The 19,324-nt window shown below is 43.9% G+C and overlaps 2 protein-coding genes across 2 annotated transcripts; both read left to right on the top strand.

Annotated features, from left to right (window-relative positions):
* On the top strand, nt 1-4,595 carry LOC309527090 (ovomucoid-like). The gene is made up of 4 exons (XM_082213609.1): nt 1-188; nt 1,182-1,216; nt 3,558-3,667; nt 4,366-4,595. Exons 1-4 carry the CDS (start codon nt 134-136, stop codon nt 4,427-4,429), a joined length of 264 nt encoding a protein of 87 aa, XP_082069735.1. The 5' UTR covers nt 1-133; the 3' UTR covers nt 4,430-4,595.
* Nucleotides 4,596-10,041: 5,446 nt separating this feature from the next.
* Nucleotides 10,042-13,745, top strand: LOC309527092 (serine protease inhibitor Kazal-type 6-like). Its single transcript, XM_082213611.1, has 4 exons — nt 10,042-10,451; nt 11,287-11,312; nt 11,926-12,044; nt 13,515-13,745. Exons 1-4 carry the CDS (start codon nt 10,394-10,396, stop codon nt 13,561-13,563), a joined length of 252 nt encoding a protein of 83 aa, XP_082069737.1. The 5' UTR covers nt 10,042-10,393; the 3' UTR covers nt 13,564-13,745.
* The last annotated feature ends 5,579 nt before the right edge of the window (nt 13,746-19,324 follow it).

Below are 19,324 nucleotides of genomic sequence, written 5' to 3'. Positions count from 1 at the left end.
CCCACAGCAGTATCAAATTTCCACATGTAAATATTGTTTGGAAAGGGGATATAGAGAGACCTCATATTCGATCTTTCCTCTGCCAGTGGAATCTGAGGAAAGTCTGCTTGGAGGTGTGAGATCAAGACGCATCATGAAGACATTGGGTTTTCTGCTTCTCATTCTGGCACTCTTTTTCCTGTACTCAGGTGAGTCACCTAACATACTGCCAAGGTACCTTTTAGAGAGACTTTCCTCTTGAAATTTGTGTCACATTATACACTCACATCTCAGAAAGGGACACACACCAATTCCATGATTCCATGAGCTGGATGTAAGAGCCACAGGGAATTGTTGTCGTTTAGTTGTTTAGTCGTGTCCGACTCTTCGTGACTCCATGGACCAGAGCACGCCAGGCACTTCTGTCTTCCACTGCCTCCCGCACTTTGGTCAAACTCATGCTGGTAGCTTCGAGAACACTGTCCAACCATCTCGTCCTCTGTCGTCCCCTTCTCCTTGTGCCCTCCATCTTTCCCAACATCAGGGTCTTTTCCAGGGAGTCTTCTCTTCTCATGAGGTGGCCAAAGTATTGGAGCCTCAGCTTCACAATCTGTCCTTCCAGTGAGCACTCAGGGCTGATTTCCTTAAGAATGGAGAGGTTTGATCTTCTTGCAGTCCATGGGAATAGAAATGCTTAACATGTAGAATTTACTCTGCCACATGAAGAGGCTCAATGACAGCACAGCAAATTCCTGGGGGTACCTGGCACTGTTACCTGGTACTCTCCATGCCAATCCACATGATGAATAGCTTGCAAACATTAAGGACCCCAGGAGCCGCCACACACACATTTTTGATGGCCTCTACAGGGCTGCTATAACACATGAAAGCAGAACTTATGTGGAGTTCTAAGAGGAAGTTCGACAGGATTGTGTTGCAAACCGATGGGATTTGAACAAATTTATGTGGGGAAAGCTTTCATTTGTGTTGTCAACCAGATAATGAATCTTAATTTATTTGTTCCTTTTCACTTCAACTATTAATCAGTTATGTTATTTGGCATATTCCATATCAAAATAGTAAAGGAAAGGTAAGAGGAAATGCAACTCATTTTTCAGAGGTGAATAAAATGTCCCCCAATGGACTGCTGTTCAACAGGTGGCTTTTCTTTACAGCTTTTTTAATTGTTGTTTTGGTTCTAGATACTGTCGCTGAAGCAAGAAGACCCCAACTGCAGGTAAGAGCCAGCTATTTCTTCTGATTACACAATCAATATTGTGTAGCTGTAGAGGAGAATTAAAGCACATAATAGTAAGTAAAGAACAAAGTTTAGGTTTAAACTAATTCTTGCAGTGCTGTGCTGTTGAATCTGAGAGGTTTACAGGGGGCAAATGTAAAGTTCTGGTCCTGTCTCATCAGCATATTCATTTCCATGAAGGAAATGTGCTCCTGAACGGAACAGGGATAAATAATTGGCTTAGAAATGGGAAGGAAATGCATTAAGTAAGAATTGTGGCTCAAAATCAGTCGGAGCAACTCTGCTATGAGCAAAGGATACAATATATGGAACTTTTTAGTTTGGAAAAATGGTGAGAAAGATGGCACATGACAGAGGTGTATCAAATAATGCAGGGCATGGGAGAAGTGAATAGATAAATGTTTTCCCGCTATAATACTAGAACTTGGGGCATACAGTGAAGTTGAATATTTGAAGATTCAGGAGAGACAAAAAAGGGCTTCTTCAGTGGCTGAACTATGGAATTGAATCCAACAAACAATAGTTATGGCCACCAGCATAAAGGTAAAGGTAAAGGTACCCCTGCCCGTACGGGCCAGTCTTGACAGACTCTAGGGTTGTGCGCCCATCTCACTTAAGAGGCCGGGAGCCAGCGCTGTCCGGAGACACTTCCGGGTCACGTGGCCAGTGTGACGAAGCTGCTCTGGCGAGCCAGCGCAGCACACGGAACGCCGTTTACCTTCCCGCTGGTAAGCGGTCCCTATTTATCTACTTGCACCCAAGGGTGCTTTCGAACTGCTAGGTTGGCAGGAGCAGGGACCGAGCAACGGGAGCTCACCCCGCCACGGGGATTCGAACCGCTGACCATGCGATCAGCAAGTCCTAGGCGCTGAGGTTTTACCCACAGCGCCACCCACGTCCCAGCCACCAGCATAGGTGGTTTTAAAAGAGCATTAAATAAAATTCATGAAGGATAAAGCTCACAATGGCTACTAGCTATAATAGCTATGCACTCCATGAGTGTAGCCAAGGCAGGACAGGAGAGGGCAGCTGTCCACCCCCTAAATCAAGTAAATAAATTTTTAAAAATCTAACTAACCAGCCATTCACATCACAGATAGTTCGTTCTCCCGTCACTAACATACGTAAAAAGGTAAAGGGTAAAGGACCCCTGGACGGTTAAGTCCTGTCAAAGGCGACTATAGGGTGGTGGTGCTCATGTGGCTGAGGGAGCTGGTGTTTGCCAACAGACATTTACAAAAATGCATATATTAAAAGGAAAGTGTGCATAAAAAATAATATAATAGAGCCAGTGTGGTGTAGTGCTTAGAGTGTTGGACTACTATCTGGGAGACCAGAATTCAATTGTGTGCTCAGCCATGGAGCTTACAGGGTGACCTTGGTTGTTGTGAGGCTAAAATGAGGGGGGAAGAACTTGAGCTCTGTGGGGCAAAAAGGTGGGGTATAAATATAATGAATAAATAATGAAATAACATACAAAAAACAAATTATACCGAGGGGAAGTGCTTGCAAAAATGTGTACAATAGTAAAAAAAAAATTTGATTGGAAGAAACCTGCCTCAAAATGGTAATAAACTTCCAGGAGAACATAAAGAGAGAAAAAACTCATGAATTGTAGCAGAAATATCTGAAGAACTGATTTTAAGATTGGAAAGCAGAAACAGAGAGAACTGAAATTAACAGACCCCCTCAATTCCTGGAAACAGATAAATAAAACGAGCAATGTAAAGTTTATTCATTGATTTCGTTTACTTAAGGCATTTATACAGCTCCTAATTGTTTGCATCTCTGAGCAGTGCTCATAAAACAAGGCCAAAAAAATCATGGAACAATGAAAGAATTTAAAAATTATAATAAAACCAAACACTAGCTTAAGCTGCAACAGAGCACAGTCATATAATATACATGTCCTCTGGTGGGAAATAAAAGGTAAGTATTTGGCTTGATGGTTTTAAACTAGTCAGGGTGTGCATCAGTGTGGGTGTGTAGGTATGGTCACATTTATTTCTTTAGTTTCAACATTAAAAATTACATTGAGTTGGCTTTGCACGTAAGCCTGAGAACATCCCTTGCTTTCTGAAAACACGGAGGACTATCTTACTATATGTTTATCGTACATCTGCCCCTGAAATTCTCCTTCTCACTTGGCAGAATGGTAAGGCACAGCATAACAATGCTTGGTGAATGATCATGGGTATTCACTCACTGTGTATTTATGTATGTGCTTATATTTATAATGCTCAAAGAAGTCATTGTGTAGCTTAATGCTAAGTGGGCAAGGAAGCTTGAAAAGGTGCTATTGCTCTCTTGCTCTCTGCAGGTTGATTGCCAAGGCTATCCGAGAAACTTCTGCACCCTGGAGTTGCAACGAATGTGTGGTTCTGATGGCCAGACATACAGCAATAAGTGCTTCTTCTGCAATGCCTTTGTGTGAGTACAGTTTTCCCATGATGAACAATCTGAAAAGGATGTGCAGGATTTGTAGCCTATTTAAGAGAAACGCTGCCTTACAAAGGGCTGGATCCAATGTTTGTGCAAGTTTTCTGCTTGTGTAGTGGATCTCCCCCTCTCTCCTTTCTCCCCCACTCTGGCATGAGGAACCCCACACCTCTTGTAGGTGTTCATCCAACCCTCTAAACCAAATTTGGAGTGGGTGGGAGGGCACAAGGAGAGGAAAGGGAAGTTCCAAGGCACAAGTGGAAGTCCTTGCCTGAACAAAACAACCGTCAGATGCAATCCAAATAATTTTGTAACATGAAACTTGGAGAATGAAGCAATTTCATCCAGTGTTGTCGCTTACAGGAAATGTAACTTAGAGCAGTATCCAACTAAACAGTTGGGCTAGCACGAACACTTGGGGCTGCACAATGTAATTTCTCATTCCCTTCTCCCACCTGAACATATTTAGGAGTTGTGCATGGTGTAGGGGGAGAGGATAAGGTGAAGTTTCATTCCACAGCTCCAAAGTCCTTGAACAAGTAGACCTGTCCAGTTGGAGGCCACCCTATGGTTGCCAATTTCAAGTGACCTCTCTTTTTCAGTTGATCCTACTCACTGGTACATTTCTTCTGTTTAATAATTTTGCATCTTGTGGATCCTCACACTCTGCTTTGTCTTTCTCTCATCAGCAAAAGTCGTGGAAGGCTCTCCCTGATTAGATATGGACCATGCTATGGAGCTAGGAATGTCTAAAGAACATCCACTAAAGAATGCCACCCTCAGTTCATGCCTTGCTCACCTTTTAGCATCACCACAAACAAGGCCACCCACTGTTTCCTCCTTGCATTTTCTGCTTTAGTAGCTGAAGAAAACATTGCATCATCTTGATTGGATTTATCAATAAATAAGCTAAGCAGCATTATCTATCTCAGAGTCTTCTTTCCCATTCTTACACCTCATATATATTTGGGATCTGTGAAGAGAGAAAAAATAGATGTTGTCATACCCACTAAGAGTACACAAACAGTAATATCTTGAGTTACAGTTTATGCTTGAAACTGTAGATGGTGGGTTGCTACAAAATACACCTGCCTATACATAGGAAACCAGCATATCAGGCAGGGGCAAGTGTAAATTTGAATCCTTCTGTCTGATGTTCTACATTTCTAATTTCTGCACCCCATGGGGAAGCATTCAGTGATGTAATTCATGCACCAGCAACTTGAAGTGGTGCAGTCTAGCAAGAGCCACACCATTTGATTCTGCTGGCCACATAGCTTGCTCTTAACATCTCCTTTGAAGGACCTCATGGCTTTGCAACTAAACCTTTAACACAAAGTTTTACAATGTCTGTTTCTGGCCTGGTAGGCTAGATAGTTATCTGCTCCCATTTTCATGGGTCATCTTTGACAGGTAGATGGGACAACCCACCTGGCAATCACCTGACATCATGATTATCAGATCATAGAGGATGAGTTCATACCTGCTTTCTGAAGGGATCACCTGAGCAATTGCGTCCCCCATGGATGCTTTCAGAGTGGTGGTGGTGGTGTTGTTGTTAGCAGCAGCAGCAGCACCAGTATTCTCATGCACTATTTCCACTTTCAATGTCGAAAAGCTTTGAAAATATGAAAGAGATTTCATAAAAACCGAAATCAGTTTGTTTTATGGGCCTTGTTGACATTCATAGCATTCTTGCTGCCATCATGTTTCACATTTATTCTATGAAATATCCCCAGAAATGGAAGGCACTTTGTGAAATGGATGGAGCCTATATCCCATGTATTACAATGCAAAGTGTATCATTAAAATAATAATAATAATCCAGGGCAGCTTTCTAATATAATACCTTTATTCTTCTGGGCTCAGGTGTGTCTCTGAAGCACCTCTGACCAATGCGTCCCTGTCCTCATAACGAGGAGGCATGGAGGTTATTTTACAGAAATTACAGGTCAGCAAAAATAGATGGTTCGTTCTTCAATGGCTGGGAAGAGAAGATATGAAAACTATGCACCAGCACTGCTTTTTATGGCAAAGTAGAACTAATCAGGCATGGATTAATCATTTTACATTTAGGAATATGAATATACCAAATCAATATATAGTATATCATCCTGGCCACTATTTCAGGTTTTGATTATTTTCCTCATCACAATTACTTTCGGCAGGCACTGGGAGAATGATATTGGAAAAGACATCTACACAGTTGGGTGTAGGGGTCAGCCGGGTACACTTGCCCCAGACCTTTGAGGGGCACCTTGGGGGCACAGACAGGGGCCTGTTGGACTTAGACCAAGAATGCCTTGTGCCTCCAAACCGACTGGGGACTCCCACCCTGGGAATCAGACAAGCGCTGTATGGGTCTGCACCTGCACAGCCGAGCATCCTGGTCCTGCACAGCATTCCTTGGTAATATATATTTTATCTGTTACATTTCTCTTGCATTGTGCTTCAATCAGGGGTCAGCAACCTTTTTCAGCCATGGGCCGGTCCACCGTCCCTCAGACCATGTGGTGGGCCAGACTATATTGGGGGGGGGGGGAATGAAAGAATTCCTATGCCCCACAAATAACCCAGAGATGCATTTTGAATAAAAGGACACATTCTACTCATGTAAAAACACGCTGATTCCTGGACTGTCCACAGGCCAGATTGTGAAGGCGATTGGTCCGCATCTGGCCCCCGGGCCTTAGGTTGCCTACCCCTGTGCTTCATCATCTCTTCTCCTCTCCTGAGGGCTTCCTAAAGATGCACAGCAAAATTATTTTGAGTTTTACAATCTACCCTGATTGGCTCGGGTTTGATGGGATTTTTATCATAAAAGGCTTGGTCCTAAGTTTCTTCTGAGCATCACAGCATCTCACCAAATGTTTTAAGAGGCATTTGTCCCAGCAGCAATAATTACATTTCAGAGAAGACAGGGGAGGACATTTCCCCCCTCTCATCCCTTGAAACCAGCTGGGTATATACAGTAGTACCTCAGGTTACATACGCTTCAGGTTACATACACTTCAGGTTACAGACTCCGCTAACCCAGAAATAGTGCGGGGTGGCGGCAGCAGGAGGCCCCATTAGCTAAAGTGGTGCTTCAGGTTAAGAACAGTTTCAGGTTAAGAATGGACCTCCGGAACGAATTAAGTACTTAACCTGAGGTTCCACTCTGTGTGTGTGTGTGTGTGTGTGTTTTATATATACACAAGCTGTACATACATACACATGATGACATTTAAATCAGCCTGTAGCACCTTTCTTTCATCTTTTCCAGTTTGGGAACATGTCACTCATGAAGTGCTTGTTGTACATCAAACTGAATGACTGGATGTCTATTGTTCTCTTCTAAGATCATTGTTTTCCTTCAAAGTACTTAAAAAGTAGCATCAAAGCCACACCTTTCCCACACCTAACAACAGAAGGGTTAGAGGTTCATCCAAAATTAAGCAAGGCCATTTTGGGTGCTGAGATCTCACGCGATTTCGTGTTGATCTCTCTCTCCACCCCACCCCCGGTGCTTTTTCCAGGGCCATGGTTTTGGTGCCTTGGTGGACCACAAACTTAACATGAATCAACAGTGTGATGCAGCAGCAAAGAAAGCTAACACTATTCTAGGCTGCATCAACAGAATTATAGTGTCCAGATCAAGGGAAGTAATAGTCAGACCACACTTGGAATACTGTGTCCAATTCTGGGCACCACAATTTAAGAAGGATGTTAACAAGCTGGAATGTGTACAGAGGAGGGCAACCAGGATGATCAAGGGTCCGGAAACTAAGCCTTACAAGGAGCGCTTGAAGGAGCTGTGTATGTTTAGCCTGGAAAATAGGAGACTGAGAGGAGCTATGATAGCCATCTTCAAATACCTAAATGGAAGCGGGAACATGCTTGTTTTCTCCTGCTCTGGAGGGTAGGACTTGAACTGCAGGAAAAGAGTTTCCTATTAAACATTCGAAAAAAACTTTCTGACAGTAAGAGCTGTTCAGCAGTAAAACAGACTCCCTCGGGAGATTGTGGACTCTCCTTCCTTGGAGGTTTTAAGCAAAGGTTGGATGGCCATCTGTCATGGATGCTTTAGCCGAGATTCCAACATTACGGGGGGTTGGACTAGATGACCCTTGAGGGTCTTTTCCAACTCTAAGATTCTATGATCTCGTGTGTTGCCCCCAAATGCATGTCTTTGGGGCAACATGTAGGCTCTGTGATCTCACGTGGGTCATGTGACACATGCGGGAATACAGGGAGGAAGTCGTGCGTCCCTGTTTTTGGGACTCAGGATGTTGGAGTGTTTGCAATGGTCAGCCAGATACATTCAGAAAGCCCACAGGTTCTACTTTGGCTTGGGGGGGTGTCCAGTGAGAGAGCAAGTTCTCTCCAAGTTAATAAAAAGTGGGGATAGAGGGCTGGACACACTCTGGAATTTCCTTGTTCATCTATGCAGAGTCCCTGGGTGAACAACTCTGAGATGATAAGAACTCAGCCTTACTCTTCTGAGCAAGCCATATTACCAATCGTAACAGTACTGAGTTGAATTAATTAAGCCTTTGGAAGTCAGATTTGTTCATTTAGGTGGCCCTGTTTGGCTTCTAGGCTCCTTGAAACATTACCCTAAGATCAAGAAGATATTTTACCAATGAATTAAAACTGGTGTGGACACTATGAGCACAACAGGCTAGTAGTTCAGTGAATCTGATATGGGACAATCCGTTCTAGGTAACAGATCCTCCAAGGATCCCTATCTTCCAGGGACAGTCCCATATTTAGAGAAGCTGTTCCGGTTTCTGATTTGATCCCAGAATGTCCCGCTTTTCCTTAGGATGTCCCTATTTTCATTGAAGAAATGTTGGAAGGTATGAGGTAATGGTGGACACAGCGATGGTTTCCCTGCACAGTTCCAGCTGAAATGAATGGGAGATGAGGAAGGAGGCAGTAATGTTCTAGCACAGTTCCCATTCATTGCAGTGGAACTCAAGCAAGAGAAACTCCCAGTGGATTGTCCTCAGTGCCGGATTACCAAATAAGCGAGTTACCTATGGCTCCCACACCTTTTAGGGGTCCTACGACAATGGATCAAAATAACATTGATTTGATCTCAAAAGAAAATTACAAACACATATTAGGAGATAATTTGCAAAGGGCTCCCCAAGATTTCAACTGCCTAGGGGCCGCCACAGGGTTTAATCCTGCACTGATTGTCCTGCTTATGTATATGTTTTGCAACCTAAATTGTTTGTACATTTGCTTTTGAGCTAGGTAAGGTGAGCCTTACTTTGCGGACTCATCTTGCCCTCTAAGAACCACATAAAACACCTTCAATGTCCTTGCTGTAATCCAGCTTCATTCATTTCAGTGTCAGTATAATGTATGTTATATGCAAAGTGTGCAGTGCTCGACATCTGAGTCACAGCATGAGTCTTCTGATCTGCCACAAGCATTACAATGGATATTCTTTGTTGAACAGGAAGGTTCCATGTTAAAATTCACCCTGCCAATATTTATTCAAAGGTTCGATTTTAAACAACCCTTCAAAAATAGAAGTCGCCTTCAAATATAGTAATCTCCCCCAAATATCTGCTGAAACCATCTTCCCAGGACTGAAGATGAATCAGCCTTCCAAGTGCAGGGCAGTCCAGTAAAATAGGCCACCCTACACTTGACATAAGTCACACATCAAGACAACCAAAATGTGTAAGGGGAGTAAGGGGAGAGGTATTCCTTAAGTACCATCATGTATTCTTCCCTAGCTTGGAGACCTCCAGATGTTCTGGACTTCCCTCCCATCAGCCATGCTGCCTAGTGCTGATGAAAGTTGTAGTCTAGAACATTTGGAGAGCACCAGGCCGATGAAGGTTGCTGTGCCATTCTAGCCAGTGAGGATGCTGAGCTTCAGGATTTTATTTTATTTTAAGCAACCCTACATTTTGACCATCCAAAGCATGAGTAGCAAATCTGGGTCTACAACTTACCATTTGTGGTTCATTCTGAGGTTCCCTGCTGGACCACAGGGACTCCCTGTTTAGGAACAAACCTATAACGTCCTTTCATCTCTTTGTAGAATTGAAAAAACAAAACTGACATTCATAGTCTAAATAGTCCAAAGGAGTGTCAGCAGCAGCAGCAGAACCTATGAGATTCCACAAGCAGCAATGAAGTCGTGCTCTTTTATATTGCCTTCTCCCAACACTTCTCGTGAACAAATTTAGACTCTGCTTCCAAAATAGAAAGCTGTGTTGGAGCCATTATGTCCTCCAAATCTCAATCCTTCTATTATTATCTTTCCTGTGCCCATTAAGAAACAACTCATAACACGTTGAATCTACACTGCTAGGACTTGGTAAGAATCCCATGTCACCAGTGCTGTTGCCCTGCTGGGTGACTGGCTGGGAAGTTCCAAGCTGTGAGAAGGCTATGATTAGGGAGGAAATGGAAAGTAGCAATTGATGGATAAATTACAAGCTCCAAGGAGTGCCTCGCATAATTATTGTTGTAGTCTGGGCTTGTTGTGGATATAGCAGCATGCCTAAAGGATGTGACAACCCCATAAACATCTGCTGGTGTCTTGGGCCAATGGTTGCTCTCAAAAGAAGGTAAAGATGTTTTCCCACCAGGTGGGGCCTACTGTGCTGGGCATATAAATAAATGGAGAGTTTGATGGGTCAGAGCTTCCCCTGAGTTTCAGCACTGACAACCCATCCGCTTGACTTGAACCCAACTAATAGGAGCACTATGAAAACTGCAGGTGTCTTTGTGCTACTGAGCCTGGCTGTATTCTGCTTCTTCTCAGGTAAGTGAGAAAAAAGGAGGACTCCAGTGTTTAAAAAACAGCCTCAGTCTCCATAAAAGACTGCTCCCAAGAGGGAGAGGTGCTATCCCAGAGTGTACCAGAATATTTTCCTTCTACCGCTTGTTGTAAAATGAATTGTGCTTCTGTTGACAACACCAGTAGGGATATTAAAAGATAAGACAATTCTTGCTTGAAAGCATCATCACCTGAGCATTTCACCTATATAAGACTGTAAGCTGTGTAAACTTCAGCTATCCAGATTCTGGTGTCCATATCTGACATAACTGCTGTTCCTCATTGTTTGCTTTTACAATACCCAATGACTTGATCAGACGATCAGACAGATTGACATCCATGCACTCTTGGGAATACAAGTAAGATTTATGCAGATCTCTACAACTTGGCACACACCAAGCCAAGTACGGTTTAGTGGTCACGTACGACAACATGATTAAACAGTTTTACTGATTGTACTTTGATATGGCTGTTTTAAATGGATTGCTGTTGTTTTTTTAATGTTTATACCACCCTGGGCTCCTTTGGAAGTAAGGAGAGGATAAAATCTTAACAAAGCAAATAAATACATTTTTGTATAATATTATGTGTACCTAATAATGACAGTCTTTCTAACTTGAGGGAAACTGAGCAGCAATTGCAATATTCTTTTCTTGCTCCTCTTGCAATTTTGTATGGTGTACACTGCCCTGTCATATTTTCATGAATGTGAAGTTTATAAAGTGCAGTTTATAAATACATACAATATTCTGATTCTATTACTCCTTCGGTATTAGTTCTATAATATGTTAGTAAGCCTTGCTGTTCCTTTCTGTTACAGATGTTACCAGTCAACGTGAGGGAGAGGTCAGTGCAGCTGTTTTTATTTCCTCCTGGGATGTTGCTTGTATATGGCCCCATTTTACATCTAGACTTACTATTAGGTTGCTGTGAAGAGAAGAGGTCCTATCTTGACCCTGAAAGGGATTGTTCACCAGTCCCATGGTCCTACACACCTGTCCTCTCCCTTTGTGTTAGCATCTGGGGAAGGGGCAAATAGAACATAGCTCTGCCAAGTTTTCTGATCAAGGAAAGCAATTTTAAGGGGCATGGACAACATTGGTTACGCTATCCTGATTCAAAATTGGCTGTTATAAAACTGTTTAAGCTGGTATGTGGAATGGCCCGTGTTTCTGTCATGAGTACAAAATGGCAGGACTAATAGGACCATGGGCACAGATTCCTAGGGATCAAGGCAGTTACGGGGGGAACGACTATTTTTTATTTTATTTTTTTAGGAAGCTGGCCCCCTCAGTGTTCAGATGGGAGTTGGCTCTGCCCCTAGCTCCTCGTGGCATTACATACGCGGCATCAGGACATCATGCGACATCCTGTCAGGCCCCCTCGGTCATCTTGAGAATCTGGCGCCTCTGAACTATAAAGAAAACTATCACTTAAGGGCTGTTTCTTGTCCCTTTAGGCTATTGACTGCAGTGAGTTTGATAACAATGAACCATACTGCACCAGGGAATCTAACCCTCACTGCGGCACAGATGGCCAGACCTACGGAAACAAGTGTGCTTTTTGCAAGGCAGTTGAGTAAGTATATTGAAGAGAGCTCTATACGCACAGCGGATGAAAGTAATAACTGTTATGTTGCTTTCATGGTCAGCTCCAGGCCTGGGGACTGAAAAAATGTCCACTGGCTGATGTATGTTCTCTGTTGTAAGTTGGCTACCCCTATGCTACAGTTAGTGAAACTTATTTTCAAGATTTGCATGTCCTCTCCTTTTATGGAAATTATGTTTCCACCAACTTTCTGTTTCTGCCCAGAGACCCCCAATGAATCCAGCCTTGCTTGGAATTAGTTTCTTGTTGAAGTCAGGAAGAAATTCGCCTCTATACAATGTTGGAATAGGGTTCACACATTTAAGCATTCAACAAGTGAATGTACTTGTGATCTTCTGAGACTATATTAGAGCCAAATCAGAGAGATTCCTACTGGTATTAAAAAAACAACCAACCAACCAACCTGGGTTTACAAGAGATTGCTGTTCTATGAGTTAAGACTTTACAAGGATGTATAACTATGCAAACAAGGTAGGGGGAGTTTTCCCAGCATGATGCATCAGCTACAAGAGGATTAAAAAAGGGAGTTGTTTGGCTCCTTCCAAGCTGTTGGTGACAACTCTCCCTATCGTAGCAAGACTGAGAGACAGTCAGTGTATGATGTGATACAGCTTTCTGGCCCTTGAATGCACAGTCAAGATGAGGTGAAATGGGAGTCAAGAAGGCTTTCCAGTCATGAGAAGGTGAGGCTCTGTGCCTTGCAGAGTTCTTTGCCCCTCACCAGAACTGCCAGACAAAAAATAAATGATAAAAAAAAGTTCTGCATGCAAATAATGCCCATTTCTACTATTGGTATTCTTTTTGCACGAGTCAGAGTTTAGCTTTGGCACACAAAATGTGTTGCTTTGATGTAGAGAAAAAATAGATATGTGAAAGATGCATCTTTCAGATTGTGCACTGTTTGACTGGCATCCCTAAAAATGTCGCTGCCCTTAACAGTTGCTTGAGTTGCCTGTGGTATTGGGCCAGCACTGGCCCTTATTGGCAGTCAAGGGGGTCTCCTGCTGTTAAATGGACTGGTCTGTTTTTACTTACTGCTATTCCTCTCAATAAACATATAGCAATTAAATCAGGACATCCCATTTTTGGGTGCCCTGCTCTCAGTAGGGCGCCCAAAAACGCACATTATTGTGATGTCACATGGACCGTGCAGGAATGCAGCCGGGAAGATGCCCGTCCCAGTTTTTGGCCTCAACATGTTGGAGGGTATGATATAGGTACAAAATAAGACTATTTCAGCATCTCACAATCAGGATCCCTACAAATCAAACATGAGAAGTGAAGGAAAATTAAGTCAGGAATTTTCTCTTCCTTAAAAGTTCTGAACTTGGCCTTCCATAAGTAGACTGGTATGTCTACTTATCAGTTCCTGCCATGTATAATCCTGTTTCTTCACAGACTAATGGCTTTAATTTACATATGTAAATCCTATTTTTCTAGGAAAAGTAATGGGAGTCTCGGTCTCCTGCACATGGGAAGATGCTCTTGAAGGTTTCACTGTTGCAGCTGAACACTAAGATGTCATATTCTACGCTGTACTGGTGAACGCTTAGAGAAGCTCTATGTAGGGGTGTGAGCTGTCATTGCTGCTGTCCTCCCCTCCCCGCTTTGGGCTCCTGGTGATGCTACTGTCTCCAGCACACATCTTCAATAAAGCAAAACTCAGCAGAATGTTTTGGCTCTTCTTTGTACAATGAGAAGCCTCAGAATGATGCAAAGGATACGTTCCACTTAATATTCACTAGGGGGCTCCATTGACTGGTGAGTCCACATTTTTCCCTGTTTCCAATCTCTCTCGCTCTCATAAAATGTCTGTTGGAAAGGAGCAAACACTCTCCGTGCAAAAAGTTTCAGAGAGTATTATGTTGGGTGCAAGATAAAACTATGAATACTTTCTGTAATTTGGAAATTCAGGAGCATGGGGTTAATTGGGAGTGGGGCATGTTGTTCGGGAGACCATGGCTCGACACAGGTCTGCACATAATTCAGCGTCTGTGTTGCCTCTTTTTTCCTTTTCCTAATACACAGCCAGAATGATGATAGTGGCAGCAACATACGGTAGTTAAGACCCAAAAGAAAATGAGAGAGAGAGAGAGAGAGAGAGAGAGTTGTTGGAGCCAGGGGCCATCCTAATATCAGAGCTTGCTTTTTGAGCAGATCTGAAGATCCAAATCTGCCAGTCTAAACTAGTTTGAAGCTCCTTTTCCACTACTTCTTCTTTTTCTTGTTTAGTCGTGCCCGACTCTTCGTGACCCCATGGACCAGAGCACACCAGACACTCCTATCTTCCACTGCCTCCCCCAGTTTGGTCAAACTCATGTTTGTAGCTTCGAGTTTTCACTATATATTACACACACACACACACTGTTCTGGATTCAAAGTGTGCTCACAGCCAAAACAAAACTATTTCTAAATAGATTTTCTCTAGCACAAAAGTTCCTTTTCAGGTTTTCAACATCAACTGAAAATTCCAAAGTCCTCAATTTTGCAATCTCGCCCTGTAGGTGTGTTTCATATCCGTGGCATTAAACCCTCTTTGGTGACCCATTGAGCAAAGAAACTGCCCTATTAATCCTGCAGGCAAGGTGACCCAGCACCATCGAACACAATCCTGATATTCAGATCTGAAAAGCAGATCAGCAAGTCTTTCTTAGCAAATGTCAGAGACAGATTTATTATCTATTCGTTTAAAAGATTCACAGACACCCTTTCCACAGCTGCTCAAGATGAAATTATATGAAATTATATGAGCTTCCAGCACATATAAAAACATAATAAAACCCCTTGTAAGCACATATACAGCACCAGATTTTGCATTAATATATATCCCATGTCATGCATAGCTCATCTATGCTGATAATACCAAGGTTGCAGGTTTGATCCCCCTATGGGACAAGTTTCACATTCCAGCATTGCAGGGGGCTGGACTAGATGATCCTCAGGGTCACTTCCAACTCTCCAGTTCTATGATTCTATGCATATGCATGTTTCTCAGATAGCCCTATTTTATTTTTTTAAACTGACTTTGGGCTAGATTGGATAGCTCCCATTGAGTCCAGCCCACTCCATGGAAAGAGAGAGAGCTGACTCCAGCTCCCCACTTCTCTTGCGTATCTGCCCTACTCTAGATGTCTCTCCATGCCCATGTGGGGTTGAAATACACCTTGTGCATGTAAAATCCAAAGGGCATAGGCAAAATAAAGTTGGTCTCCATAAAACAAATCCCAGTATCTGGCCATTGGATATTTGGCATGTTTGCTCTCAATTTTATATACACACCCACCCACACACACCCAAAGATGTGTAAGGACAATTGTAGACAAGTTGGGTGGGCAAGGAGAGCAAGCACTTTCTTGCACACTTCCAAGCCTATTGGGCTAGACCAGGGGACAAACCTCACCCAGTCCTGCTCATAACTTGAAGGCAAAGAGAATACAGGTAAAACCATTTAAACAACATTTTCAATCGGAAGACTGGAGGTTGTGTTGTTTTAGTTGCCAGACGCACTGAAAACAATGCATAGTTTGGGCAACACAGGCAATAAATGTATGCAAAGCACTTGTTAAAGGAGAATTTTCGCCACAGGGTTCTCTGCAGTTCAGGTCCCACTGATATTAATTACATCAAGGGGGGGGGAGAAAAGAAGCAGAAGCAGCTGGCTTGAAGTTCAAAAATCTTTTTGTGACTTTCCACTGCATCACTCTGCCAGAGAGGTGCCTTATTTATCATTTTCATCTCCCAGCTTCAGGCAACACTGGTTATATTATTGTAATTACAAGGGCATTTAGAAGATATCCTGGTGCCATTGATCTGAAGCCATACACTCTGCCTCCATTCCCTTCTAATAAAGAAAGGAGCAGAAAAGACTTCAGACAGCAGTAACATTTTTAGGAATATTAGTAATATCCCCCTCCTAAAATGGGGACCACACAATGTGCAGCTGAATGTATGGTTGCATCCCAAATCTGAACACTTTTTTAAACGGTATGTATTCAAACATGCAAAATGTCAATGTTTAGTTCACCGTAATTTCTGCTTTAAACCAACTACCTGCTAGATGAGGAGGACATTCTTGTTGTTACATTTCATTCTTCCTGGGGCAAAATATGCTTGGGGTGGGAGTAGGTAGGATTATCATGTGGCTATCATGGGAAAGAAATTAATAATAATATTATAATAATTTATTATTTATACCCTACCCCACTGGCAGAGGAAGAAGGGCGTGGGGGGAGTGCACCACCCCTGGCAGCGCGATCCCAGTAGGGTTCCATTGCAGCTACCCCCCCCCACGTGCGCTGGGTGCCTTGCCCCCAGAACGCACACCACGCCCCCAGGATGTGCACCACACTCCTGCGGGTGACACGCCCCCCAGGACGCGCGCCAGCCCCACCCCCACCCCCACCTGCTCTTCGCTCCCAGTGCCAGAGCATAAAGCTACGCCACTGCCCTGCCCATCTGGCTGGGTTCCCCCAGCCACTCTGGGCGGCTCCCAACAGAATATTAATAATATTTTTTTAAAACGATAAAACATCAAATATTAAAAACTTCCCTAAACAGGGCTGCCTTCAGATCTCTTCTAAAAGTCAGATAGTTGTTTCTTTCCTTGACATCTGATGGGAGGGCGTTCCACAGGGCGGGCACCACTACCAAGAAGGCCCTCTGCCTGCTTCCCTGTAACCCCACTTCTCACAGTAACGGAACCTTCAGAAGGCCCTCAGAGCTGGACCACAGTGTCTGGGCTGAACTATGGGGATGGAGACACTCCTTCAGTAAAAAGTCAGACACAGGACTGAAACACACCCAAATGTCACTGAAGGGAAGAGCTATAGCTCAGTTACAGAGCATCTGCTTTGCATCAGAATGTCCCAGCTTCAACCCCAGCATCTCCAAGGAGGGCTGGGAGAGAACCCCCTCTGAACCCCCTGGAAAGCTGCTGCTAGATGAATCAATGGTCTGATAAGGAAACTTCCTGTGCTAAATATGCTTACTGGGATGATGCCCCATTGAACAGAATGAGAGTGAATTTTGAGTTAGCATGTATTGACTGGGCTGTAAATATTCAAGGGGGGGAACCATATGGTACTGCCCATGTAGGTATGAAATCTCATGTTTTAGAGCACCTACACAAAAAAGACTTTTGCTTGGTGCTTTTTCTCCTGCATTCCAAGCCCATAGGCAAGGGAACATTTGTGATGAAGCACTCGGTTTTTTAATTCCCCTCCTGCATTCTCAGCTGATTAGTGCACCATGCATGTTCTTTACCTAAACAGATTAGAAAATGTATGGGGAACTTTTGATCCACTAGATCAGAGGTTTTCAACCTTTTTGAGTCCATGGTTCCCATGACCAACTACCTTCTTTCTGCGGCACCACTGTGGGGCTCAGGAGCCCAGTTATGTCACCCCTTGCCTACAGAGCTGGCAGCCTCTTACCCTGTTTCAAACACCCTCCCTTGTGGAGTGTTCCCTCAGCCGCCTCTCCTCTCCTCTCTCCTTGGGAGTCCTCTGGCCAGCCACTGCTGCTGTTCCTGGTCTCTGAGCTCTCCCACAAAGAGATGGTCCTCCTCACACTGCCCCACAGGGGCCTGGGAAGAGGATGCCCCCAGCCTTAGTGGCCCAACGGAGACTGGCAGAGATGAACGTGAGGCCAGCAACTTACCTTGGGAGGCAGCAGTGGCAGCAGTGGGCACCACCAGGCCTGCATGGGGAAATGCTCCCCATTGGTGCTGGGCACTCAGCTCCCAGGCAGGTCTTGCACACAGCAAGCACAAGAAAGGCCAGCACAGCACCTGCCTGCCTGCCCAACCTCCCACTTGTCTGTCCATTCCCAACAGCAAGGTCTGGTGGACTGGCTGGCTGGCTGGCTTGCTTACTCCAAGGCCGCCTCAGCTCCTGACAACCACATCCCCCTGCCTCAGGGGCATCATTTGCCTGAAGAGCTTGAAGCCAGGGATGCTTCAATGGACAGCTGTGCAAGCCTTTGGGAGGCAGAGATGTAAGAGGGCATCAGAGGAGGAAGGGAAGGAAGGAATGAGGGATGGATGTCAGTGTTGTCCATGGCACCCCTGACCATCATTCAAGCCACCCCAGGGTGCCACAGCTCACTGGTTGAAAACCACTGCACTAGATTATGATGACGATATGTTTATTTATGCTTCACCTTTACCCTGACGGGACAGAGGAAAACAAGTATAGCTAAAAACATAGAATATAAATTCATTACAAAACAATTAAACATTAATACAACTAAAACTATCTACAATATGTTTAAAATACGCAAGTATTTACAATCAGTGCTTCTTTTTCTAGAAAAATAGGTGCTGGTTACTCACCATAAAATTGTTATAGTAAGTGCCACACTTTTTAACAACAAAAAAGAGGTGTCGGTACTGCATACCATTGAGTATCTCCTGGGGAAAAGGACTGAATTCACCTAATGTTTTGCCGTGGCCCTTCCATCCAGCCACTTCATGATGTTACTGTGTCCTGACGTCCACACGTACCTTCTCCATGGGGGCAACAAGTCAGATGGTTTGTTTGCCCTGTGGGAACGTTGCTCCCACAAGCAGGACAAAAGAAAGTGGCAGGCCTTCCCGCCCCAACTTGGAAGGACAGGCATGTGCTTCACTCTCAGACTAGGTGAGGTGAGAGTTCATGTTTTTTCCCCACTTAGCAGATTGGTTATCCGTCTCCATATATGGCGGAAGCCCTCAAAAACACCTATGGTGAGCTCATTGCATCTGACAGGTGATTGCAAAAGAATGACGTGCAAGCGAATGTGGAGCAAACCAACACACTTTCTTTGCAGCATTTCTATGAAAAGCAGAGCCACTGTATTGGTGCAGTGGGGTGTGTGTGTGTGTGTGTGTGTAACGCAAAGTCAAGTGTCAGCATTAGGCCACTGTTCCAAGAGTGGACACAGCACCAGCCTTTAGAACTAATGCTCAGCTTGCTCTGCAACAGGCTTCCTAGGCGGGTTATTAGGTCGTTACTTTTCATTTATGGACATAGCACCGGGGAGGTATCTCTGACGCATGCAGCTGAGAGGAATGCATCTGTATAGCTTTCAGTCTTAATCAGTGTGTGTGTTTATGGTTCCTGCAGTCAAATGCTGTTTTGACAGGCCACAGCCTACGTGGCTGTAACTACTGTCAAGCAGTTGTTTCTTTCTGGTCTCCCTGCTGCGCAACATGGGAAATGGCCAAGTTATCTCAGTTATGAGTTTCAGATGTTTACAAAGCAGCACATAAT

This window comes from Podarcis vaucheri (genome assembly GCF_965113315.1).
Source record: "Podarcis vaucheri genome assembly, chromosome: 2".
Lineage (NCBI taxonomy): Eukaryota > Metazoa > Chordata > Lepidosauria > Squamata > Lacertidae > Podarcis > Podarcis vaucheri.
The sequence above is the reverse complement of the archived record's forward strand: the minus strand, read 5'-3'. Positions and strand labels throughout refer to the sequence as shown.